The sequence below is a fragment of the Mesoplodon densirostris genome, chromosome 10 (genome assembly GCF_025265405.1).
Source record: "Mesoplodon densirostris isolate mMesDen1 chromosome 10, mMesDen1 primary haplotype, whole genome shotgun sequence".
Classification (NCBI taxonomy): Eukaryota; Metazoa; Chordata; class Mammalia; order Artiodactyla; family Ziphiidae; genus Mesoplodon; species Mesoplodon densirostris.
In genome coordinates, this window is record NC_082670.1 from 30,300,321 (window position 1) to 30,326,586 (window position 26,266).

General features: G+C 41.6%; 1 protein-coding gene across 6 annotated transcripts in view; it reads right to left on the reverse strand.

Annotated features, from left to right (window-relative positions):
- Positions 1-26,266, reverse strand: part of RUNX2 (RUNX family transcription factor 2) — a 358,942-nt gene that overhangs the window by 165,934 nt on the left and 166,742 nt on the right. For all 6 annotated transcript variants that reach the window (XM_060110997.1, XM_060110996.1, XM_060110994.1 and 3 more), the window contains one exon: positions 12,631-12,792. In XM_060110997.1, the coding sequence (XP_059966980.1) occupies positions 12,631-12,792 (162 nt within the window). The remainder of the gene's footprint in view (positions 1-12,630; positions 12,793-26,266) is intronic.

Below are 26,266 nucleotides of genomic sequence, written 5' to 3' on the forward strand. Positions count from 1 at the left end.
CTTGACATCTGTAGTAGTTATTCCTATAAATTTAGTTCATAAATCAAATACTATACTACCCTTTATTCATATTACGGGTGGCAGTATCCAGTTTTCTGATGTGCTTTCAGGCCTTAATTTAGAATGACAGACATTCAAAGCTTTACGAATATCTAGCCCAACTAACTCATTTCACACCTGAGGAAACTAAGACCCATGGAAGTTAAGTGACTTGCTCAAGAGCTCAGAGGCACATCAAAAATTAGATGTCAGGTTCCTCAATTCCTAGCCAAGTGCTGTTTCCAACACACATCCAGTGATGCTATGAGAGTTTAATCACTGTGCTATATGCCTGGGCCTTAGAAGAAATGTTTTTCTGATAAACCAAGTCAATTCAACAGAATTTTATTGAACACCTGCTATTGTATCACTGTTGGGTTCTAGTCTCTTTGGGGATGCGTATCCCAAATTTAAATGCTTCAATCATTTGCTGGATTAAAAAGATTATTTAAGACTTTACCAACCCTCCAAAGAAATACTAATCTAACTATATCAATAATCACATTGAATGTCAATGGTCTAAATGCACCATTAAGACAGAGACTGTTAGAGTGGATCAAAAAAAAAGACCCAATGGTATGTTATCTACAAGAAAGGCACTTTAAATATAAAGGCACACAGAGATTATGTAGAGCAATGAGAAATCCCATTCATTGCTGGTGGGAATGCAAAATGTACAGCCACTTTGGGAGACAGTGTGGCCGTTTCTTACAAAACTAAGCATACATTTACCATGCGATGCGGCAACTGAACTCCTCGGCATTTACCCAAAGGAGTTGAAAACTTATGTCCACACAAAACCTACACACAGATGTTTATATATTGTGAGGTACTCACAATACCCATGAAGTGGTATGGTGTTATTGAAAGATTTGGAGTAGTCATAAATGTACACTGCAAACTCTAGAGCAACCACTAAAAAAAGGTTAAAGAAGAAGTAGAACTGATATGCTAAGAAAGGAGAGAAAAGAGGATCATATAAAACACTCAGTTAAAACCACAAAAGGCAGAAAAGAGTGGAAGGCAAAAATCAGATAAAGAACAAGGGCAATAGAAAGAAAAGAGTAAGAAATATGGTAGATGTTAATCCAACTAGATCAATAATCACTTTAAATGTCAATGGTCTAAATGCGCCAATTAAAAGAGAGAGTGGATCAAAAACCAAGACCCAGCTGATGCTTCAGAGGTATGGTACTCTTGACAACCTATAAACTTCTAAGGTCAGAAAAAATGGAACTTGTTCTATTAACTGCCCAGGGAGTCAAACTCTTTTCTTTTTGGAATCTTTAAGACCAATTCTCCACCACACCTTTAAGCAATACTGAGAATCACTGTTTTCCCAAGGTGTAGGTTGGGAGCTTACAGGTTTGTTTCGTTTTTTTTTTTAAATAAATTTATTTATTTATTTATTTTGGCTGCGTTGGGTCTTTGTTGCTGCGCGCGGGCTTTCTCTGGTTGTGGCAAGCGGGGGCTACTCTTCATTGCGGTGCGCGGGCTTCTCGTTGCGGTGGCTTCTCTTGTTGCAGAGCACGGGCTCTAGGCACACGGGCTTCAGTAGTTGCAGCACATGGGCTCAGTAGTTGTGGCTCGCGGGCTCTAGAGCGCAGGCTCAGTAGTTGTGGCACATGGGCTTAGTTGCTCCATGGCATGTGGGATCTTCCCGGACCAGGGCTCGAACCCGTGTCCCCTGCATTGGCAGGCGGATTCTTAACGACTGCACCACCAGGGAAGCCCCAGGTTTGTTATGTTTGATGATGAGTACCACAACAGTATTATCAGACTTTTTCCTCTTTTCCAAGCCTGTTTTTATTTCCTCTGTAGTTGTTATTTAGAAAGGGTTCTTCTTAATTACATGTGGATTTATTGTATCCACATCAACGGGTTTATTATTGATTTATTATGAATCACTGCTCTCCTTGGCATAGGGTGGAGTGTTTATAACCATCCTTATACTTGTTATTATTATTCCATTAATGCTAACATTATTATTAATTACAACAGGAAGCTGGAATGGTGACCATTTGGGTTGGAGACGGCTGTAGCCAATGTTTGGATACAGAAACATTGGTCTTATCCCAGTCCACCATGCTTGGCTGTTTCTAAGCTGGTCACTTAACGTGAAAGTCTCTCTGGAAGAGATATGACACCTTCCTGCGGAAGAAATCCTTTGAGATATTCAGGGACAATGTTGCCTGAGCAGTATTTTAATTTACATGATGTTCATGGACTTGACATTCATGAATTTCTTGAGAGCCACATCAAAAAAATAATAATTTAGACAGTTTAGTCAAATGGGATCCTAGATTTACCTCAGGCCAAGTGACTTATATTCCAACCCAATTTAATAATATACGCCTTCCTATTTGTTTTCTGAAAATGAACTGTTCGAAATAAAATACTACCCCAAAATGACTTTGAACAATTCAAATTTAAGTGCTGTAATCTACGTTTTATCATACAGAATTTAAATTATTAAAAAGCTTTTTACTTGTTTAGTTATATCTTTCTAAGTTCTCCCTTATAACTATTTCTACATATTAACAAACCTAAAAACTAACTTAATATAATCATGCAGTTTCTCTTTCCCTTTTTCTACCAGCATTAATCAAGTAATATTTCCTGAGAAAGTAGTGCTCAATAAAGTAACAAAATAATACTAATAATGTATTTTTCCTGAAAAAAAGTAAGTAGTAGCTTGGTTGATATTTAGGAATATCCCAAATAAGAGACCTGTCAAGAATATTCACATGTATATTCATTCTAAATGTAGTGAATAGGTAAATACATGCACACATGCATGTATATGTTAGAGCACATATCTAACAGTGTTCCTTCACTTTAAAAGAGACAGTGGAAAATTCTATAACATAATCATGTGCTAGGACCATATTTGTATATACGGAATATGAAATTAAGGTAAATGACAATTATCCTTAGTCTCCTATACAGCCCCACTTCTAGATCTATTAGCCAATTCCTAATGGTCAGAGCATAGTTAACCCTGAGGCATGCAGCCTGGACTATTAGGTAGATTTTTCTTCTTCAGGCACGGACTTCCCATGAGCATCTACATGCAGAGCAGAGAGAAAGTAACAGAGGTAGCAAAGGATTAGAAGGCCAGGTCCTTGGCCTAAGGGGAGCTTTCAATCTAGCTGGGAAAAGACAAGATCTTATATATTCTTGTCATATGTTAAGAAATATTATGAAACCAAACATGTCAACAAGTGTAATTTTTTTTCAGCTGAAAATGTAATTGTTGAAGCAATTCAGAATAAAAATATAATCTGAGCAGAATGGAATTGAATTTTAATTTCCTAAAGGAGAAGACTTTAAGTTTATGCAGGGGCAAAAGAGATTTCCTTTCACTAAAATCCTGAGCATTTTTTTTTTTTGCATATTCTGGCATCCATACGGGCTGGTATCATAATGTAACCATGTCATATTCCCATCATGTCTTCTGAATGAGACTGAAACCTTCCTGAAGGCAGAGAGGATGTCTTCTATTTTGCTTTTATTCACTGCCTGCCTAAGCAGATTTTAAGTCACATACCAAGTATTTGTTGACCCGACTTGAAATGGCTGAAATGAATTGAGGAAAGACATTTGAGGTTGGAAAGAAAGCAAGAGACTACTAATATATTGGGTGACATTAATAAAAATCCAAAGTTCTTGACAGGTAGAAACTATTACCTGAATTCAATAAAATAAAACCTAACAGGAATAACTATAAATTTCTATACTTGGATCAAAAAAAAAAAACCTGCAGAAGTTAGAAATGGGAGAATCGCAGCTTGACAGGAAGTGGCAAATATGAGAAAACAGTGTAACATGGCCACCAAAGAACCAAGACCACGTTAGCTGGCACCAGCAGGGGCCAAGAATAAAGAAGTTTGGTTCTGGATGCCAGGCATTAAGAGAGCCACTGAGAAACTGTAGTTTGCCCAGAGACCACTGACCAGGACAGTGAGGTGATGTGTCACAAAACCCCATCATACGGCAAGAGTTTAAAAAGGGGGGGGGGGGAAAGAATAGGTGAAAACAGGAAAAATTCAGAAGACTTTGTGAGAAGTGATAGTTGTCCAAACCAGATCTCTTGCTTTGTTTTAGAGGAATAATTTTGCTTCACTTTATGGCTTAGTTAATAATTTCTATCGTTTTCTCAGAAAAGATTTTGACACTTTATTACATGACGGCTATAATTAATGTCAGACTCTAAATTAGAAATCAAAAACTCTATTTGATCATTTGGTTTCAAGCTGGATCTAAAGTATGTTTTGGCATGGTTACTAACTGTTAGCAGCAAGTACTGGAAACAGATGCAGTCTTGATATGTGTTCTAAATGTGAAACACATTGCAAAGAGACTTGGAAATACAAATATACACTGCTCATGCACACTCTTACTGTGCTATTTCCTGTCCTTATCAGTCATAAAAGTTTCTCTTGTTTTGTCCTTTATTTGTTTTCCCAGGTGAATAAAATCTTCATTCTCCTTTTTCCCTTTCTTCTTCCATTTTTTCCTACATGCCAATCTTCCTTTTTTTTTCTATTGTCTTTTCCACTAATAGTTTGTCCATTAAACATTCACTGAGCACCTACTATGCACCAATATCCTGTGCAAGGATATGTAAGACACAGTCCTGACCTTGGAGAAGCCTACCTCCTACAAAAGGGGAAAGGCATATAATGAAATTATTACTAAAGGAAAATACATACACATTAGAGGTGTGCCCAAAGTACAGAGACGAGAAATGGAGGAGAGAGTGATTCACTTGGAGGAAAGTGGTGGTTGGGAAAAGGATGCCTGAGAAGGATCAGTCGGGCCCTGTCCAGCCAATGCAGAGAAATGGGCTGGCCCATAAGTATGAAGCAGCACAGCATACTTGAGGAATGCCAGGCATTCTTAGGAGAAAAGGAGCATCCTTTACCTAGGAGAGTTGAGTATTTGCAGAGGCAGCTATCAATCAATAACATAAATGGATTGGTATTTTTTAGCTTGGGTCTGTGCTGTACTTGAATTGATGGGAACCACCACCTAAAGGTAAATGTCTCTATGGGCAAAACCAAAGAAAAAAATTTTAATTAAAATATGGGCCAGGGACTTTCCTGGTGGTCCAGTGGTAAAGAATCCACCTTACAAAGCAGGGCACGTGGGTTTGATCCCTGGTCAGGGAACTAAGATCCCACATGCTGCGGGGCAACTAAGCCCGCGCGCCTTAACTAGAGAGCTCATGCGCCCTGGAGCCCTTGTGCCACAACTAGGGAGAGAAAATACGCATGCCACAACTAGAGAGAAGCCCGCGTGACACAACAAAGAGCCTGAGCAGCATGCCACAACTAAGACCCAATGCAGCCAAAAAATAAATAAATAAAATGAATAAAAAATTTTTTAATGGGCCAAAGATAAGGAAAACCATAATCTGGACCATTTGGGGACAGTTGCTGAGACAGAGGACTTGTTCCCCCAGGTAGGAATGCATGAAATGCTTTCTAAAAAGAAATATCACTAAGTCAGTAACAAAAGGAAATGGGGTGGTCCTATTCAGAGGTGCAGGGAGAACAGTCTGGATGTTTTTTTTTAATTTAATAACATCCTTACAATGGAATATCATTCAGTGGTAAAAATGAGCTATCTAGCCATGAAAAGATACAGAGGAATCTTAAATGCACATTGCCAAGTGAAAGAATCCAGTCTGAAAAGGCTACATACTGAAAAGGCCAATTATATGATATTCTGGAAAAAGCAAAAATATAGAGACAGGAAAAAGATCAGTGGTTGCCCGGGGATGGGGGGCAGTTGGGGAAGGAGAAATAGGTGGAGCACAGGAGATTTTTTAGGGCAATGAAACTATTCTCTGTAATTCTGTAATGGTGGCTACATGGCACTATGCATTTGGCAAAATCCACAGGAGTACACAACACTGAGAGTGAACCCTAATGTAAACTATGGACTTTAGTTAATAATAATATATCAATATTGGTTCATCAACTGTACCACACAAATACAAGATGTTAATAATAAGAAAAAGTGGCCAGTGGGGATGGTGCAGGAGAGAGATACAGGAACTCTGCACCTTATGCTCAATTCTTCTGTAAATCTAAAACTGCTCTAAAAAATAGAGCATTAATTTAAAAACAAATATATATGATAGTATGTTTCTACTCTTTTGAAGCTAATGACATAACTTAGTTCTTCCACTAGCATTTATCAGGTCAGGCAAGTTTTCTTTACCAAAAGTCCTAAGAACAACAAATCCCTGGACAGACACGATCGTACTCCCTGCAGAACCTCTGAGACACGTAGGTGGGCAATTTTGAGTAATTCACTTACACAGGACCATTGAGGCACAATAAATTAACTGACATACCTGAGAACAGTGCAAAGAGTCTTTAGTGACAATGAAACTAAAACTCAGGTTTCCTTAGTTCAACTGTCTCCACCCTCTTCTTAGATCACAGTGAACCACAGAAGCCACTGTGTCATTCAAAAATTAACTTTAATACTTTTGGTGAAGTTAGGTTCAAGCTCCCAAGCTTTCTTCTATGAAAAGAAAAGGATTAGAGCAAATCTTTCAATAAAATGTGTAACCATGTCTTTGCCATCCCTGCATAAGCATGATTGCTTTCATTACTGAGTCTTTTCTCCATATGTGGGTGGTTGTACATGTATCGAAAATAAATCGTCACAGAAACAACTGACAAGAACCAAGTATAAAGTCAGAGTCAAACCGTGTACACAGGTTTCATTCTGTGCTTTGGTAGCTCAGTCTAGCTACAAGCAGCAGTAACTAGTCATACAACCAAGTTTAGTCAACTTTGTGAGCTGGGCCAACTATCCCCAACTGATCTCGTAGGAACGGAAACCACTTCTTGCATCCTCAGCACCAGTAACTCAAAAGTTATGCTCCACTGAGGTCCAGGGATGCCCTGGAAAACTGGGCCTACAGCAGTAAGATAAAAATGTCCTCTGCTCATGTCAGAAAACAGCCCATTTCTAAAGAAAGCAAGATGAATTTCAACTTACAGAATGCAAAAATAACCCAACCAATCACAGTCAATATTATAGGGAAGAATATTGAATGTTCAATTGGTAACACAGGGCTTGCCTTTGTTTAGGGTCCATTAAATTTAATAACTTCCCCCTCTGTGGCTTTAAACAGAGAACTTCTTCAAAATAAGAGTGGCTCCTATTAAACTTAACTACTTGCCCGTGGCTGCGATGGCAGAGGTGTGTCTACCAAATAGGTGGGTCTTAAGAAAGGAATGGTTCTATAGTAAAAATAAGTAGATGGTCTAGTGTTTTATTAAAGTTGCTTTAACTTTCTGGTTTATTAGTATTAATTGCTGGAGTTTTCCTTTTTACCTCTCTTAAGGCATCACTCCCTCCTGTGAGCTGAGTGGCCCTGCTAAAATTAATGTCCACATATACTTGAACCATTACTGAAGCTGCTGGTTCCAAACCCTCAACCAGGGGAACTGACAGAAACTCGTCTATAAGCGACATTTAAAAAATGAACTACATCAAACACCTCCGGCTTTGAAATGACATGAAACAATCCTCCTGATAGACCTTGAGTGATCAAATGGAGTTTTTCCACTGCAGTTTCTAGATTTTGTGGTAGTAATAAAATAATTTTTAGAAACTTTGTTTATCAGACTAATCCCTATCCTGCTGCTCTTTGGAAATATTATAGTTGAGCGACTAAGAGTCATAAAAATGGAGACATCTTTAATAGTCCTGTACAGTTGATTAAGTGGAATTCGTCGATATTTAAATATCTTGAAAGAAGGAATTCAAGACTATTTGCTTAAACAGGAAAAAAAAAAGACTTCAAAAAGATTACAGTTCTTAACTCTGTCTCATGTAAAATAATCCTACAATTGCAGAGAAAAATCATCCACACAACCTGTCTTGGCCTCTCCCAGGGTACCTGAGGCAGACAGTGTGTATGACCTTGCATTTCTAATTCATGTATCCTAAAAGACCTCCAGAAGGGATCAGAGAGGTCCATGGGCACAATGACCAGGACTGCAGAAAAATGCCTGCATAAACCCCTTCCACCTCGTGTATGCCAAAGAGTGGTACAGACTTAGGTTAATCTAAGATACTTCACTCAGATGGGTGGGGCGAGGAGGAGTTATTTGCAGTGAATAACCCAAGGTACAGTCTCTGCTAGGAGGCTAACGATAGCGCACACTCTTACCCACCAGTCAAAGAATAAGACTTAAATAAACAGTTGTGCTTCTTTTCCTAAGAGTATAATTACATAAACTACATTTTGAAAGTCAGTAATTATTTATCAACGTACTATTTTTTAATGAGCTCCAGAAAAGTAATTATCATCTTTGTGTTAAGCCTCACAAGTGCTTGAACATCAAAAATGCCATGGGTGATAACATTACAGTGATGAAGCCATGCAATGGTTTGGTTTGCTGTCAAGGTTCCCTGCTTGTCTTGCCATACACCTTGCTCTTTAATAGAATCAGTGAGAAATAACTTTGGCTACCTCTGTGTAGTGAATATTCTTTTAGGATCATATAAGATGAAATGAGATAATGTATAAAATCTCTGGGGATTGGGGGTGCCACTTAAATACAGATTATTATGTGATAAGGCCATACTTACCATAGTAAGTATGGTGGGGAGGGGAACCAACCCCTACAGGGCTTCTGCTGCACTAGGTATCTCTCGACTGGTTTCTGCTTGACTTTTAAATTCAGCTGGACATGAACTAAACTCAATACAATAAGGTAGACCCTATTAGTCAACTACATGACAATAATTTACTGTTCAGCCGTAACTTATAACTGCTGCTATTGCTCTTGTTATAATATTGAAGGCTACTCAAGGTTAAGGAAATATTTTCTGAATCTTTGTACTGCCCCTGTGAACTTCAAGATATCTGGGTTTGTATCTTTCTTTGCAATAAAGTAGAGAATGTTAGTGATATATCTTTATCATCTTACTTTATTTACTCCTTGCTTCTATAAAGAATCTGAGGGAGACTACAGGAGCTATGTGGTATAATATCACTGTCATTATCATAATTCATTAAGTTTGAGCATTTGTAGCCACACTTGAAAAATTACTCAGAAGAAAGGATAACAAAAAAAAGAAGTTGTAAAATTGGATCCTCTGAAGGTCTTTAAACAGATTAAATCATGGTCTTTCTTTGCAATGGTCTTTTAGGATGAAATGGAATTTCTTTAGGAATATTTCTTTCTGAAAGATCTTTCTGGTCCCCTTTATTCCTATGACCCCTTGGAAAAGAACCTTAGCATGCCTAGTTACATGTAAGTGTAATTTAACATCTATTTTCTGACACTATAACTGAATAGTTATTTTCTCTTAGTGCTTTATTGAGTTTTTGTGAATGGCTCCCAACTGCTTTTAGCTCCATAAAAATTTATAAGTCTATGGAATAATAATAATAATGACAAACATTTATTGAGTACTTCTATGTGTTAGGCACTGTATTAAGTGCTTTATGAATGCCATATGAGTATTAACTTGCTTAAATATTTAAATATTTCATGGTGTTTTTTGTTTTAAATATACTCTGTAGCCATCCATTTTAGAAAGCAAATAATCCCTTTAAAAGTTTAGATTTTTACCTACTGATTCATTTAAACCAGGGCTTGCCTGCAAATTATATACAGACATACAATTTTTACAAAACAATGTTAGCTTCATAATCTCAGCTACAATCTGTTTAGCACATATTGTGCGTCAGGCCTGCCCTAAGCACTTTACACTAAGCATCTCATTTAATCCTCATAGTAACCCCAAGAGATAAATATTATATCCCCGTTTGACAAATAATAAAACTAATTTTCTGAGAAGTAAGAAACTTGCCTGATATATGTGTGAGTTAGAATTCATACCTGGGTCTGAACCTCCAACCCTACTGTATAAGTGAGGAATTTTATTCTTTCTCACCCAAGATCATATGAGAATGTTTTGTGTATCCCTTCATACAGCGAGATGAGAACTGATGTCTCTACACAGAAAAACAGGAACTGTTCTGGAAAGCATCTCAAAAAGTGAACACAGAGCTACTTGGAGATGGAGACAGAGGTTAATATTTTAGCTGTCTGTGTTGCAGAGACATAGCATCCTGGAACTTAGGGATACCTTTAGACATTGAGGGGAATAAGAAGAAGAAAGTATGCAGCTTGGTACCTGAGAACTTATGAGACAGGCTCCTCTCCAAGAAGTGTCCTAGGACCGGTCCCCAGGGAACTGAAAATGGGGCTCACTCCAGATGATTTGGTCCCCTAGTCCACCGGGCAGCACCCTGGGGTGCAGACGCAGGCCCACACCCAAGAGCAAGGTCAGAGAAAGCAAGGCTCCTCTAGTTCCCTTACAGTCCACTTCTAGTTCTTTCTTCCTGATTCCCTACTGCTGACAAGAAGGATTTTCTGTTCTCTTCGCTTTAATGTTTATACAGAACCTCCCACCCTGGCACCATGTTACTTTGCCAGGAACAACTCATAGAGATGTTTGGGGTGGGAGGAAAAAACTGAACTAAACTCAGTCTCGAACTAGTTTAAAGCAGAGGCCCGTTCCCACCTTTGGCCTCAGATCAATATACAGCTGGGTAATGAACCAGTTTCTGTCTCCTCTGTGAAATGAGAAAAGCTGTGCTGTGTTCGTTTATGGAAATGTTTTAATTAATTATCAGTAAATTGCCTCCAAGTAATCTGGTTGTTCCGTGTTACACATGTAAATGATAAAATGCCATGTTCAGTGTTATTTTCAACGGTTTCCCCATTGAATTCACATACGAATACACCTCAGCGAGAAAATGCTGGAGGTAAGTGTCTCTAAGGTAAGTGTCTCAAGTGTCCCTGAGGTTTTTTTTTTTTTTTCCTCCAGGTACTGCCAGAGGACAAACAGCAAAAACTGCTTCAGCCACAGAGGGTTGGACAGATGGAAGCCCCAGAGGACCCTAAACAGAAACAAGTTTGCACAAATCTGTCCCGGCAAAGTGTCACCTTGGCCTCACGTAAGACAAAACGAACTCAGTCTAAAATACAGAAGGAATGACCAGAACTAACTCAACACCCACCACCCACCACTATACCTACGATCCCGTGTCAGCCCTGGTTATCCCCACCCCCGTGCCTTCCTCATCCCTTCCTGTGTCGTTAACTGATGTTTGCCAATAGCAGAGAGTCATTCCAGTCAAGGGAAATGATCACTCAAATGCCATACTCGGCACACTTCCCCAGCACATACCATGTGATTCATGACAATAAGAACAGCGGTCGGAATGAAAAGTGGTCACGTGGTTTTCCAAAGACTCTTGAGGTTTCCCTCCCCCACCCCTTCTTTCCCTACTCACCCCTATGGGAGTCCGTCTGTGGCAGAAAATGTGAAGGCATTAGGACCAGAGAGCCCTTTCCTGCTATTTGCTTGAGAAACAAAGCCTTCCCTCCTCCCAAGTTGAAAGAAATAAAGGAGTCTGAGCTAGTCACAACCTGCAAGCCTGCTGGCGGCCCGTCAGCTTTGCCAGTGGTGCAACTCAGCGGAGTGAGTACCGGCTTCGAGCTTTGCAGAAAATGAGAGAGGGAGAGAAGACAGAGACAGAAACACAAAGAGAAAGAAAGAAAGGCATTAACCTGGCCAGGAGTCAAACAGGTGCATGGAGCCCGAACGCTGAGAAGAGTGTCTGACAAATAGAGGATCCAACTGTGTGTGCCTCTGGGGGGCTGCTTCTGTACTGATGGGGGCAGGGCTGCAGTCTGGATGTCAAGGGGTGGATGACAGATTTTTTTTCTTATTCACAGGACTCATATGGTTGGCCAAGAGCCTTTAACTTTCCTCCACTTGTCAGTCTGACATCTTCGTGGATACTCTCTGGCTCCCTGGGATGAATTCTCCATGAGAGAGGGGCAGCCAGGATGTTGATCACGCACGCTGCCACCATGAGTCACAGAATTTTGTGGTGCCTTTGGAAGAGGGGGTGTGTGAGCCCCAGGGCTGCCACGTTGACAGCAACAGCAGTGAGCTGTGTGATTCGTGGCTGGCCACTCAGAGGCCATATGTGGCCTTTGAAGACTCTTACAGCCCCACTGCACTTGGAGTGACACATGTCTGGCAAGGATCTGAAGTTTGCAGGCGCTCTCTCTCAGAACTGGCTACCTGGGACTCCTGGGATTTAAGAGTCTCTAGAAACGGAGGGCTGTGCCCTCAGGCTGTAATTTGGCTTTCAGGCAGATGTTAGGAACAGAAAAGGAACACAAGCAGAGGAAGGCCTGGTACAAGACCCTCAGGAGAAGGCCCCAGTTAGGAGACAGAGCCAACCAAAGGGCATGCAATTCAGTGGGACTAAACTGGGAGGGCACTGAGTGTCATCTTAGACAAGGATGCCATGTCTGGTGGACTTTCAGTCTCTTGACTTCAATTGAAGTTCAAGCACTCAACAGCCCCACAATTCAGAAGACCTGGTTTGCAGCTGTCAGACCCTTGTCCACATGCCTCTGATGGAGAGTTACTGTGAGTGTAGCTGAGATAGCTGGGCTCATCCCGCAGTCCCGACCCCACCCCTGCACCGGAGTGGGTTTTGAGTTCAAGTGTGGTCTTTACCTGAAATGCGCCTGGGCACGTCGGTGATGGCAGGCAGCCCGGTGCCCCGGGTGGAGGACAGCGGGGTGGTGGAGTGAATGGACGGGGGCGTCATCTGGCTCAGGTATGAGGGGTAGGACTGGTCGTAGGACCACGGCGGGGAAGACTGCGTCTGCCTGGGATCTGGGCAAAGAAGAAACGTCTTTAGCACACCAGCCGCTGTGGCCTTCGAACACACAACCCCAAACTCAGAAAGGATAAAGCAGGGGAAAATCAGAATATACAAGGACGGTTTATTTCCCACAACTCAACCCTTGCAGGCCCCCTATGGCACAGAGCTTTCTAGACTTCGAGTCTCTATGAAAGTAACAAAATGGATCTCGTGTGTAAGGACTATTTGTCTCTCTCACACGTAAATATTTCTATTTGGAAAGCCTGTCATTTAAGAAAACAATCTGCTTTGGTTATCGTCACAGAGTTGAATTCCATTTTATTTATTTTCTGCATTTCCTGTATGTTTTTTAATATTACTCCAATGAATATGTATTACTTATTTCTTTTTTAAAAAGTTAGAAAATTTGGGAACAATTTATTTGATTAAAGAGCAGGTAGCCTGTGCCTTTTACTGCTACACATCCAGCCACTATCTTTCAGCCTTGCTTTTTGGTTTGTAAATGATTCCATGATTTTAGCATGGTTCGTTTTCTTTCCAGGCAGGTCAGTGGGGTGCCCTTTCCAGCCTGGGGTTTAGGAGGCTGGGGTAGAGACGAGCACAGAAGGGGCAGCATGTAAGGAGAAGAGGAAAGAGGGGAGCCAGTTATGTTATTCTCATGCTAAAGCTACGCCAGAAAATAGCCTTTAAGAAAAAAACAAAACTTAATTTCAAAGCCAACTAAGAACTGAAAAGCTTCATCACCATCCAGTTTCAATGTTAAGCACATGAGTTTCTGACAGTAAGAAAATGATCCAAAACACAACAGGGAAATGTCTTCAATCCAATTGGAATCTGTTTAAAAGATGTCACGTGTTTGGAATGTGGCCTAGTGTTACCTCCAGTCACTATAACGATAAAAATAATGGGCTACCAACTGGTTAGAGTGAACTGCTGAGAATGAGCAATATCTTTTGATTTATCTCTATGGAGTTTCTTGGAGGTACAAACAGAATCATAAGCAAATTTCTCTTATCATTTTTTTTTTCTAACTTCACATTTAAAAAATTTTAAACACTCTAACATACCAGGCTGTTCTCAAGACAGCTTTGTATATTAGAATAGCCATGGACTTTGGAATGTGCAGAATTAGGTTCAGGTTCTGAGACTTCTATTTTCTAGCTGTGCGATCTTGGGTTAATTACTCAGTGACTCTGAACCTCAGTTTCCTAATCTGTAAAAGGGGGTGGGGGAGTAATAATATATGAATCACAGGGATGTGGGAATTGCATGAGAAAACTATGTGGAGAGGGCTAGCATAGGAAGCACTCAGTAAGTATTAATTCTTGTCTTTTAGAAAAACTCTTGGTGACACGAGGATAGTTCCATGGTTAAAACACATCTGAACTGGAGTAAATACTTTTGGAATAGGTTTAATTTTAAATTATTCCTATATCACCTATCAGCCCCTGAAAACAAAAAGCTCAATTTTTAAAAACTATAAATAGGTTGAAGTCAATTCAGGTTTATTGCTACAAATAAAAGTGAGTGTGACAAAACATGGGTTTTCCTGAGATGATGCCTCTTTTAAAGCCTCTCAGTTTTTCTGTCCAAAGCCATTTGGTTTCAGCTATTTCTTGTTTATTTGTTCCATTCAGAAATATTTTATTTAAAGACTATCTAAATAGGACATACTTTTCTTGAGTCAAAATAATTAAATACATCTGGATATTTATCTAATGTTACTGTATCAACAGATGTATAGGAAAATTTCATCCAACTCAATTTTAAGGAATATTTACCTGAGTTTGCAATTTGAATAAAAGTATAGCACTGTAAATGGTTAACAGAAAATTTTCCTTCAGAAATCTAAAGGATGCTTGATCATTAAAGTAATGAACTTTTGTGCTTTAAAATGTTCAAGGCTGACATTGTATAGATCGGCAACATTTCAAATCTGAGTGAGTGGTCCTCGTTAATATATCTGATACAGCCATACTTCCTTGCTTTAACCATTAATGTAATTCACTATTCAGATAAACGGTAAATGATCTTCAGATGGAAAAAGATGCATTCCTTACAGCATCAGAAAGCAATCTCACAAAAGTAAGGCCTTCTCTCAAGCACTATTGTCAATAGACAAAAAGGACAAGAACCACATAGCAAAATGAGCAGGGCACACAGGACTCAAATTTGGATTTGAGTTCTAATCTAACATCACCAGATGACTCCCTGAGCAAGCAGTCTAACCTCTATCTCCATCCCTCTACTATAACATGTTACCAGCAGTATTGGGCTCTCTGCCTGCAAGTGGGGGGAAAATACAAAGAAATCTAAAGAATGACTAAAATCATTGACATTTAGACATATCACGAAGGAATTTGGGAACTTAGCTTGGAAGTAAGATACAGCCTTTCATATCTTCTTAAGCTGAGAGGCAGGCCAGTACAGGGGGAAAGGAGGCGGCTTTCTGATGAGAGGATCTGAGTTGGAGTCCCAGCTCTGCTATCTGTGAGCTGGATGACCTCAGTTGTATTAGCTAACTCTCTGAACCTCAGTTTCCTCATCTGGAAAATGAAGCAGCATAACATGATAAAGTGAACATAGCAAAGTGCTCACGTGTGCTGGTTGGACAGACAAGCCTAGGCTTGAATCACAGCTCCCCACTTTGCTGAGCAAGTCACTTAAACGTTGGGGGCCTCAATGACTCATCTGTAAAATGGGAATCATGACACTTATTAGGGCTCTTGTGAGCATTACATGAACTAGGCCTTCTTTAAGGCCGAGTTCTTCTAAGGCCTAACTTCTAAGTTATCTGACACTCTTGGCACATACTAAGTCTATAATAAATAAATATGATTATTGCTATCTGTAAAGTGAGTATAATTATAACTACTATCATTTTTGTTTACAGAATTAGGTGAAATAATACAAGTAAAAGCATTTTGTAAAGTACTATATGAAAATGATTATTATTCTCTCTAGGAGCTCATATCACATGGCCAAGGCCCTACTGTGTTTCATGGGGTGTTTCTTAATGTTGCTGAGCTTTAATTTCCTCATCTGTAAAATGGGATACTATCTCAGAGCGTGTCATAACGATTAAATAACATACAGCAAGTGGCTAATTATCATTATTCAAAATAATTAAAAATCTGACTCTAAACTATCCAGGGTGGTTGGGTTGTCTAGTGTTAAGTCTTGAAGATTTCCAAGATCAGACTCAGCACAATTCAGTATAATGCCTGGCACATAGTAGGTGCTCAATAAATAACCATTGCATGAACCTCCCAGGGTGGCTGGAGTAAATAATAGAATTTTATAATGAAGTAGTAATTAGTCCTTCTCTAACTTCCCCTTAGGCTACAAAAGAACTTGTTATTGGTGACGTTTTAGCTTTGACATAAACTTCCTGACTGCTGGAATATATACTAGAATAGTCTATCAAAGGATAGCTTTCCTTTGAGTGGAGGTCCTTCCTGAAGATATCCAAGATTAGCAAAAAGAACTTCTCACTAGCCCTAAACAAGTGAGAAGATCTCGATCTCTCTCTCTCTTTTTTTTTTTTTCTTTCTCAGAGGACAGGCTGCAGGCCAGCCAATCTCTCTTCCAAGTTCACTGTCCTAAGATTCTATGACAATGACCTACTTAAGGAGGGAGAGTTACTAAAGAAAAATAAAACACAAGAACTGCCATATAGGGCTCACTAGATCTAGTCTAAGGAATTTTAAAAGGGAACAGTAATCTTTAAAAAAATAATAATAATAATGGTCTCCAAGCACCCCAGGGCTTCTCTACCCTGTGAATGAGGCCTCAACAATCCCAGATCCCCAACGTCTGGCCTGTGTGATACTGGACAAATTACATAACCTATCTAACTTTAAGGTGCTTAATGTGTATAAATGTGGGAATAAATAAGAAGAGCTCCCTCTTAAAGTTGTTTTAAAGATTAAATGAGGTAATGTAGGAAAGAGCTTAGCACATGGAAAGAACCCAATAAATGTTCACCACTGTTAAAGCATCTATTGTACTGAGCCTTCATTCTGTATTTATGTTTCCAGCCCATAACCTCTTATTCTAGCAAAGGGCCATTTTTAGAAAGCTTCCTGTAGTTTTGAAGTCTGCCATTTGGAGACCATATCTGCACTGGTCGCTTTGATACCCTTTACAATCATTTAACCTGAATCGTGTTCCTTCTTAGTCTTAAGCTTCTCCCAGACCAAGAAATCCTAATCTGTTTAGTGTGTTTTCTAATACTGTATGCTTCAACTTTTTTCAAACTTTTAGTGGGAAAAAAAAAAAAGGCTATAAAATAGCCATAAAATGTCCAATCACTAAGAAAATGTAATCCTACCATAAATATATGATTACATAATATTTGCTTTGTTGTGGACAATTATTAATGCTTACAATAGAGAAAAGTCACCTTAACCTGATCTCATAAATGATTTCTGAACTCAACTTCCTGAAGAAATCTGAGACTTCTGAGATTCACTCTGAACTTGGATGAGTCAGAGCAGGTGACAGATGTTTTTAGGCACCGCCGGTCAATCCTAAGGTTACTAATAGGGAAAAGTGAGTATAGGGCCTAGCTCTGAGACAAACCTACTAATTAACCATTAACAAACAAGAAACTGTCTTCATCAACCTCAGGCCCCACAGGGCTAGTAGAACATATTCCTTTCCTATACCCCATGCAGAGCTGTACTGAATGTTTCGTCCTACTGAGTCTGCAGAAACATGGAGGGAAGTACCCTGTCCTTCCACTCCAACATAAATAAGAATATCCTTGAGTTTTTGGGTCTCAGAGGCTAGAGGTGCCAATCATCGCGTTGATATTACATCCTGGGTGACCAGAGATTATCTATGAGCACCCACAAGTTTTCAGAAAATAACTGAACTCTATTTCGCAGACATTCCCAAAAGACAAGAAAACTGCTGTTGAACTTTAAATCGTTTTAGGGTGCTTTAAAAACGATAATTCATTATTTTCCTATGGCAATCTTCGGAAACAGCATCAATATTATTTTTATTACTATATTCTAGAAATTCAAAGCATTAACAGAAGTTTTTATATAGATATGACAATTTAAAAACAAAACCCTGGGTGTTGGTTTTTTTATGGGCACATACTCTTTTGTGCTTGGGAAACCTGAAATACTAAATAGCACAGGAGCATTTTAATAGGACTCCACCCCTATTTCTCCCCAAACTTCTCTCCTATCACCTAACAAAGGGGAGGGGGGAGTTTAAAGGGAAGTGGTAATCAAGTATGACCTGTAACATAAACTTGAGAGAGAAGATCAGGTCTTCCCTATACAATGGGCTGCTGTGCTCACAGCAGGATGTGACTAATCACAATGACTAAATGGGAGAGAAGAGAAAGAAGCAGAAGACTTAGGGCAGGGCACTGGAGGCGCTGGGGACGACATCAAGGAGAAAACAGTCCCCAGTCTAACTGGGAACCCATGCTAGGAACCGCCACCAGGCTTCCGAGGTCAGGCTAGTGACTGGACACCTCAGACCTACAGCTGTACAATTCCACAAGAAACTGTAGACCAAATCTAGCTACTAAGAGCTCAGGTTAAATAAAGAGGAGCCAGTCACTTGACAAAAAGAATCCCTTCAGCATTTGTTCCAACTGAAGCAATGTCTGTTGGACAAATTTTAAAAAGACACCAGAGAGGCACAAACTACTGGGTGTAAGACAGGCTCAAGGATGTTTTGTACCACAAGGGGAATATAGCCAATATTCTGTAATAACTGGAAATGGAAAGTAACCTTTAAATATTGTATAAAAGCTTAAAAAAATTTTTTTTAATTAAAAAAAAAAAGACACCAGAAGTCCAGGGGCCCACATACACTTTGCACTTTCTCTCCCAACTCACTAAAGTTGAGGGCAAGGTTCTTATTTAGCTATCCCTTTTCCACCTACAAAGTACCAATCGTCATTACTGCCACCTTAACAGGGCTTTTGGGGTGGGGCGGCAGTTTTTACATGCTATTCTGGTGAGTCAGCAAACTCTCCATTTTTATTGTGACGAACAGCTTCTGTACACCGACGTGGCAGTGCAATGGTCTAAGGGATAGATAAGTAACAAAAGATATTTCTTGCCATGCAAAGGCTTATACGTGCAGGTGGGGAAAGTAAGACTAACAGATATAAAACAAGTAACTTAATGTTCAAAGCATGTACCTGTGTTTTTCAAAAAGCTCTAAAGATAGACATGAACCACAGGGCACCAATATCAGTGTGAATTTTGTAAGATCTCCTTCTAGGGTGGTGTTCCTTCAGCTTAGGCTACTTGGAGGTTGAGCCATCTGCCTTCCATTCTATAGACCCCAAAACATAAAAGTACAGGAGGCAACATTCCCAGGAGATGCTCAAAAATGGATGCTACTTGGGGGAGAAGTGGTTCACATGTCTTAAGTGGTCTTTGCATCAGGCAAAAAATGGAGACAACCATTTATTTAAACCGTGGATATGAGGAGAGCAAGCTCTCTCCTTTGAGTTGGACCACAGCTTCTGAAGTTCAATAACAGATATGGGGAAAAGGAAGTAAGGCCATGCATTTCCTAAAATGATTTGTAAAGAGCCATGGGCTCTAAGAGTATCCAGGCTTTCAAATGACTGAGAAGCTAAATTTCATGTCTGCCTACTTGAACTCTGAACACTTGGGGTCATAATAAGAGAGGAATAAAAAAGAGACAGATGGTTAGAAAAAAAGGCACCGTAGGAAAAAGAACTGACTCCAAGAGAACAGGTAGAAGTCTCTTAATGAAGAAGTTTGAGCCGGGAGAGCAGAGTGGGCAGACAGCTTTAGAAAAGCCCAGGGAAAGGTACACGTGGAAACTCAGTGGTGGCTCTTAACGAGCCCCCTTTGGTAAACACTCTGGTTAGACACCTGTGGGTGTGAACGAAGGGCTGCTTTCCTAAGAACCACTCGCAACAGGGCAAACCTTGGACACAGTGCTGAACTCCACGCAGAGACGGGAGGAAACAAGTCAACAGGGGCCAAGGCTGAACCAGCACACAAGCGACTGCTTCCTGTCTGTGCGGCCAGTGGGCTGCTGTGTGACGTGGCAGGACAGTGGCCGGTGATTTCTGCCATGTGCGCCCCAGTGAGCACCTGCTGTATCTGGGGAGCCCAGTCCATTCAGAGAGCATCACATTCCCACCCCTTCTCCTCCACCCATTTCCCCCTCCTCAGCACTCAACTCGGGCTGCGCAAACCTCTGATATTTCGTGAGAAAACTGGGGTACTTCAAATGAGCTGCAGAGATAGCTCTCCTAGTTGAAGATTATGCCTCTCCCTTGAAACCAGGGTCAAAGTCAATCATCTCAATGGAGAGAGGCGGCTTTACAATTTCCTATCCTAGGCTATTTCTGTCATATTACTGTCATTCATAAGACAAATATACTCACATTCTTACCTCCGTGAGTTCCCATGTCCAAACATTTACACTAAATGCTAAATCTTAAATTCCATGTCTTCTCTAATAACTCTGCTAACTAGACTGGAGTTTTAGAATGAGCTTTCCCACTCACTTCCCGTTCTCCTGACCAAGAGGGAACACCGTCTGAAAACAAACAGGCACTTCCAAGGGCAGGGGGAGCACTGGATGGGGGGCTCTGGCACTAACTGTGCAGCCGTGCACCAACAGTTCACCTTCTCTGAGTATTGCTGCCGTCAGGTATAAGATGAGAAGGGATGGGTTATCTCTAAGATGTTTTCCAGCAATGAAATGCTATGATTCTAACTACTCGGAAAATTGGGCTCCCAACCCTCAGTCCTTTCTGGAGTCGGTAGTTGCAACAGCAAGGACCGAAGCCGCCCTGAGCTGATCTGGGGCGGCTGGGAGAGGAATTGATGGGGGCTGACACTCGCGGTGTGTCCCATCACAGAGCGTGGTGGCCCACGTGGGCAGAGAAGGCACCGTGAGCGGGATTTTGACTCCCCTCCTGTCCCCAGCCAGGCGGTCTCCAGCTGACTAAGGTGGCCACCAGAAACGCTCGGCAGACCACCAGCCCAGCCGATTCCAGAGCTTAAGGCTGAAATCTGAGAAAAAAGCAGCAACCTGTTCGGATAGAACTGGATGCTACGCGGGGTGGGCCAGGCATGACGAGTTATGTGTCGGTACAAACAATGGGAGGAGGGGGACTTAGGAAATCCCAGGGGACCATGGTGGGGAAGAGAATGAGAAATGACAGGTACAGCCTGAGACGTCACAGCCCCTAACAAAATGTCAAAAGAAAAACCAGAAGGAAGTTAAGACAAGGTAATGAGAAGTGCCTTTTTTCAGTACCACCAATTTGGGGCTGGATGGAACTCATCACTGTCTTACAGATAATGAGGGAATTTTCTTATTTTCTTTTTAGTTAGGGCTTCTCGTTGACAGAGCAGAGTCTGCAGAGTTCTTCCTTGTATTAAGGAAAACATGTCTCCCTGGAACTCCACTCACCCCTCATCATTGCTGCCTGGGATTCCTCGTCCACATGACAGTTATTACATTATTTGAAGATAATGTCTTTAAAGCTTGCTACATGATAGACAGTACTTTTACATTCTCTTACCCCATTTACCTAGAAAAACCTAATAGAAGAAACAAAAGGCTATACCATATGTCACACCTAACCTGGCCTCAGCCTCGGCACATCCGGGACCTCAATGTAAAGGTAGCAGAGGGAAGGGAACTAGCTACCAACAGGTAGGACCAGGATTTGAGAAATAACTGGGATGTGGTGCTGGCCAGGGGAAGTGACCTTAGTTCAAATCACAGTATTGAAGTGGATGCCGGAGATTCAAGTTCCAATCAGGCTATTAACATCTAGCGGGCGAGATTATAGCAGTCGGGGTGTTACAGAAGGTCCCCAGACATGGCGAATCCTATTGTCGGATGGACGACGGTATTGTCCATGGTTCCAAGAACTGGCTCCCACTCCTTCGTTCAAAAAATATCTATTGAGTACCTCCTCTGGTACTCTGCTAGGTTCTAGAGATATTAATGATGAATAAAGAGTCTGCCTGCCCTCACAGAGTTTACAGTTTGGTGGGAGAGGCTGACATTAATCAACTAATCATGTAACTGTGATAAGTGCTAAAAAGGAGATGTCCTTGGCATCATAAGAAAGTACAGTGGGGGACTCCAGCCAAGGCTGGGGAAGGCTTCTCTAATGATGTGATGATTAGAGAAGGGCAAGCAGAAGTATCCAGTGGATACGTAGGTGGGGTTAAGAGGGCTTTAGGTAAAGCGAACAGCATATATCAAGTTCCTGGCATGGGGGCAGTAGAGCTTTCCTGAAGAGTTGAGAAAGCCAGGGTGGTTGGACAACTGACAAAAGGTTCAAGACAGTGTGAGAAGAGACTGGAAAACAGGCAGGGAGGACCCAGGCTATGCAGAACCTGCTGGGCCACGCGAGAGGTTTTGGTCTTTATCCTAAGTGCAATGGAAGGTCACGGGGGTGTTTTTAAGTATGGGGTGGCATCATCAGACGCACATTTTTAAAATCTCCCTCTGACAGCATCGTAATAGAAACAGGGCAGAAGTCCAGCCCAGGACACACACAGGGAAGGGTGTGTAGGGAAAACAGCAGCTGAAACAGATGCAAGGGTGGAGTCCAGGAGCCGCACTCAGGGAACCAGGAAGCAGCCTGAGGCACTCAGCTGCCTCTGCACACGGTCCAACCAGGGGGATGAGGTCCTGAGATGCCTCAGCTGCATCAGATTGGCTCTGCGTGGGCAAGGTGAGCCTGCGATCAAGGGCCTTGGGCCTGCAGCTGTGATCTGGGCAGGCTCCACCTCATACTTTCTGGTTCACGGGTAAAGCCTGGGCATCTGTACAGCTAACAAGCTCCCCAGGTGATGCGAATACACGCCAAAGTCTGAGAGCAACAGGCATCATTTTTACTGATGATTGTTAGAAAGGAAAATTACCCAACACTACTCTGAATTAATCTTCCCTATCAGGAAGAATGATCTTCAAATAGAATGAGCAGAACAAACATGCTTAAGAGGAAATTAAGGCCCAAGAGATGTGAGGAGATAAGAGAGAGCAACCCACTGCTTTAAATGAATTCAAGTTCCTGCTCCAAGATGAACTACGCCCCACAATATTGCAAGAATGTATGGAGACTGGCAGATAAAGGGCTTCTCGTTGACAGAGCAGGGTCTGCAAACTTCTTCCTTGTATTAAGGAAAACGTGTCTCCCTTGAACTCCACTCACTCCTCGTCGTAGCTTCGCTGCCTGGGATTCCTCGTCCACATGACAGTTATTATTTGAAGATAGTGACTTTAAAGTTTACTACATGATAGACAGTACTTTTATCTCTTTCCCCATCTACCTTTCCTGAGAATGGCATTGCCATGGGTAAAAATCTAAATTGCAACTAGTTTTTTGGAGCCACGGCTTGCAGACCACTAAAAACACTTGAGTCCCTTTCAAAAGCCTGTGTATAATCAACACTTCACACTTGATGCCCAAAGTGACTATCAGAAAGCAGAACGGGTTCACTAACAACTTGTTTCCTAGGATTACGAGAACAATAGGTTAAAAGAAAGCTCCTCTGTCTGCTGTGCATCTTGACCTCAGCAAGATACACACCTTACCTCTAAAGGAATGTACAGGTAGTTAAAAGGCCCACCAGGAAGTGGTTGTTGATACGGGTCACGGTCAGCTTCGAGAGAGGAACACACTGGCATATTCAAGGACATGATAATCCTAGTTAATGTCCTGCATCTTCAGCAAAGTCTTTAAGAATGAAAAGCAACCTTCCTAAGCTTCAAGATGAGACAAAATTGGGAAAAACAGTCAACTTACTGGATGAGGAGCCAGAGCCATAAAATAACCCTACAAGATGGAAGGAGGTGAAAGTGACACAATGAAATCGACAAAGAACAAGGGTACCGTGTTGCATTTGGTCAACTCCAAGACGGGGACGGGGAAGTCTGCCCTCAGAGCAGAGTTTTTCATGGACTGCAAGCCACAGTGTGATAGGGTGACAAAAAGTCAGCACAATCTTGAGATGGATTAACAGAGCACGAGTGGACCCCTACCCCACTGGTCAGTGCTGGAGGGTTGTGTTTTCTCAAGGTAGGGTCAGCCCAGAGCCCTGGAGAAGACAGAACAAGGCATGGGACCTCCATCTGTCACATGAGGAAGGGTTAAGGAATGGCCAAGAGCTCCCATCTACCCTCAGCCTTTCCATGAGGCACCTACTTTCCTTCCTCCTAACCTTTCCACTTAGCTGTTGCTCATTCTCCAAGGTCACTAGATGAGCCAACTCCTCTTCAGAAGTTCTTCTGTCTTTACCCGAACCTACCAACCTCCAGAACATTCTTCCACATTGGTAAGTGGCTCAACATCTTCCTCGTTTCCCTGACTTGCACCGAGTCCTACTGAGTCCTAGAGAAACTGTCATTCCCACTGACTTTACCCTAACCTACCAACCTCCAGAACATTCTTCCACATTGGTAAGTGGCTCAATATCTTCCTCATTTCCCTGACTTGCACCGAGTCCTACTGAGTCCTAGAGAAACTGTCATTCCCACTGACCATCAACCACTGCAGAGCCCACTTCTGTTCACAAGCTGCAACCACTTCAGGAGACAATCACTGCTGACTGGCTCTTCCCAGCATCTCTGTCCTTACCTCAGTCCTGCTCAAAGTCATTTTCCTTTCCCCCCACTCACCTTGCTGACAGCCCCAAAGGTGTACTGTTCTTCTAACCCTTTCCCCTACACCCTCCCCACCTAAAACCACCTTGTCAGACTTCACCTTCCCGGGACACTGATTTCTAATTTCAGCCCTGAGAGTTCCAGAATCTCCTGGTGCCTAAGTTTTCTTATTCGTTAAACAGGGTTCACAATACTGACTCTTCTGTGAAATCTGTCCTCTTACTGACTCTTCTGTGAAATCTGTGACAACCAGCTGTTTTTAAACAGTTAAAAAGCAAGTCCTTATCAAAATAAACAAAGCCCTGGAAAGAATCTGATGGTCTTAACTGGGAAAAGTGCCATACAATTTTATTCCTGGAATACTTCTGCATATATTAAAATGAAAAAAAAATGGAATGAAAATACTTTTCAAACTGATAACATCTGTAATATAATGTTGCTGCTATTAATACCACATAGTACAATAAACTCCAGCTCTCTGTTTGAAGGCCTGGGTGCCCATCCACAATTCAACATCAAAATACACCATTAGAGCATCCATTATATCAAACCACATGCCTGACTCGCCCCTCTCCTGGGGTAGCCCCGGAGGTTGAATATTTCATTCAAAGTTAGACTCCTATTCTGATCATTCTTCCCAGAATCCACAGCAAAAGGTAAAAAGGGGCAAGAAGGGTCCCTAGGCAACTAGTAAAGACACGCATACATGTGTGTACACTATACACATATACAGATATGTAAAGCTCAAACTAAATATAAAACTAAAAAGAGAGGGCCTCCCTGGTGGCGCAAGTGGTTGAGAGTCCGCCTGCCGATGCAGGGGATACGGGTTCGTGCCCCGGTCTGGGAGGATCCCATATGCCGCGGAGCGGCTGGGCCCGTGAGCCATGGCCGCTGAGCCTGCGCGTCCGGAGCCTGTGCTCCGCGACGGGGGAGGCCACAACAGTGAGAGGCCCGCATACCGCAAAAGGAAAAAAAAAAAAAAAAAACTAAAAAGAGAAAGATGATGCTTTGGAAAAGAATGAGAGAACGAAACCCAGACTTCCTCTGGGCAGAGTCCTGAAGTCAGGCTAGAAATGGAACAGCCTTGGGGAGGGACAAGGAGAGGCATCATGAAGGAGATCGATTCTCCTTATCATGATTCGATATTAACTGAGCATCTTGTATTCCAGACAGGAGAACATTACAATGACAAGATTTTGGTATTTAAGAAATTGATTTTTCTTGGAACATTACCCGTCTTGTGTTTTTCTAAAAGCGTAATAAAGTCAGAACATCTTCAGTTAATAGGGAATTCCAACCGACAGAAGTCCAGAGACCTTTAAGGAGCTCATCTACGAATGATGCCAACAGTTGCAGTGACCACACAGCACACTGACAGCCAGCCCTTCACAGGGTCATACTGAGCTTTAGCCTTCAAAGCAGCCCAGGTCGGACCTGAACTCCACTCTTCCTTAGTAGATGGCTGCCAGAGTTGAAGAGGTGTGAAATTGTGTTCACACACAGGATTTGTGCTATTTCTTCATAAGAACTGTAACCAGCAACCTCCTCTGAAAAGCTTTCCCGCTCACACGTGTGTGCGGCAGCAGCAACTTTTCCTGGCTATTCTGCCCAAAAGATCTCAAAGGAAGAAGACAGGACAAGACTCTGCAGTAACTTCAGAAATGAAAACACAGCACCACCCAATTGAAAGAACAGAACTTCCAACCACCTGCCTTGAGTGTGGTGATTTCGGTTCCTTAAGACACAAGATGCCCATAGGTGAGGAGGACCACAGTGATCGTAAAGCAGGGGACCTCATTTGACTCCCACTCCCCACATCCTACAATT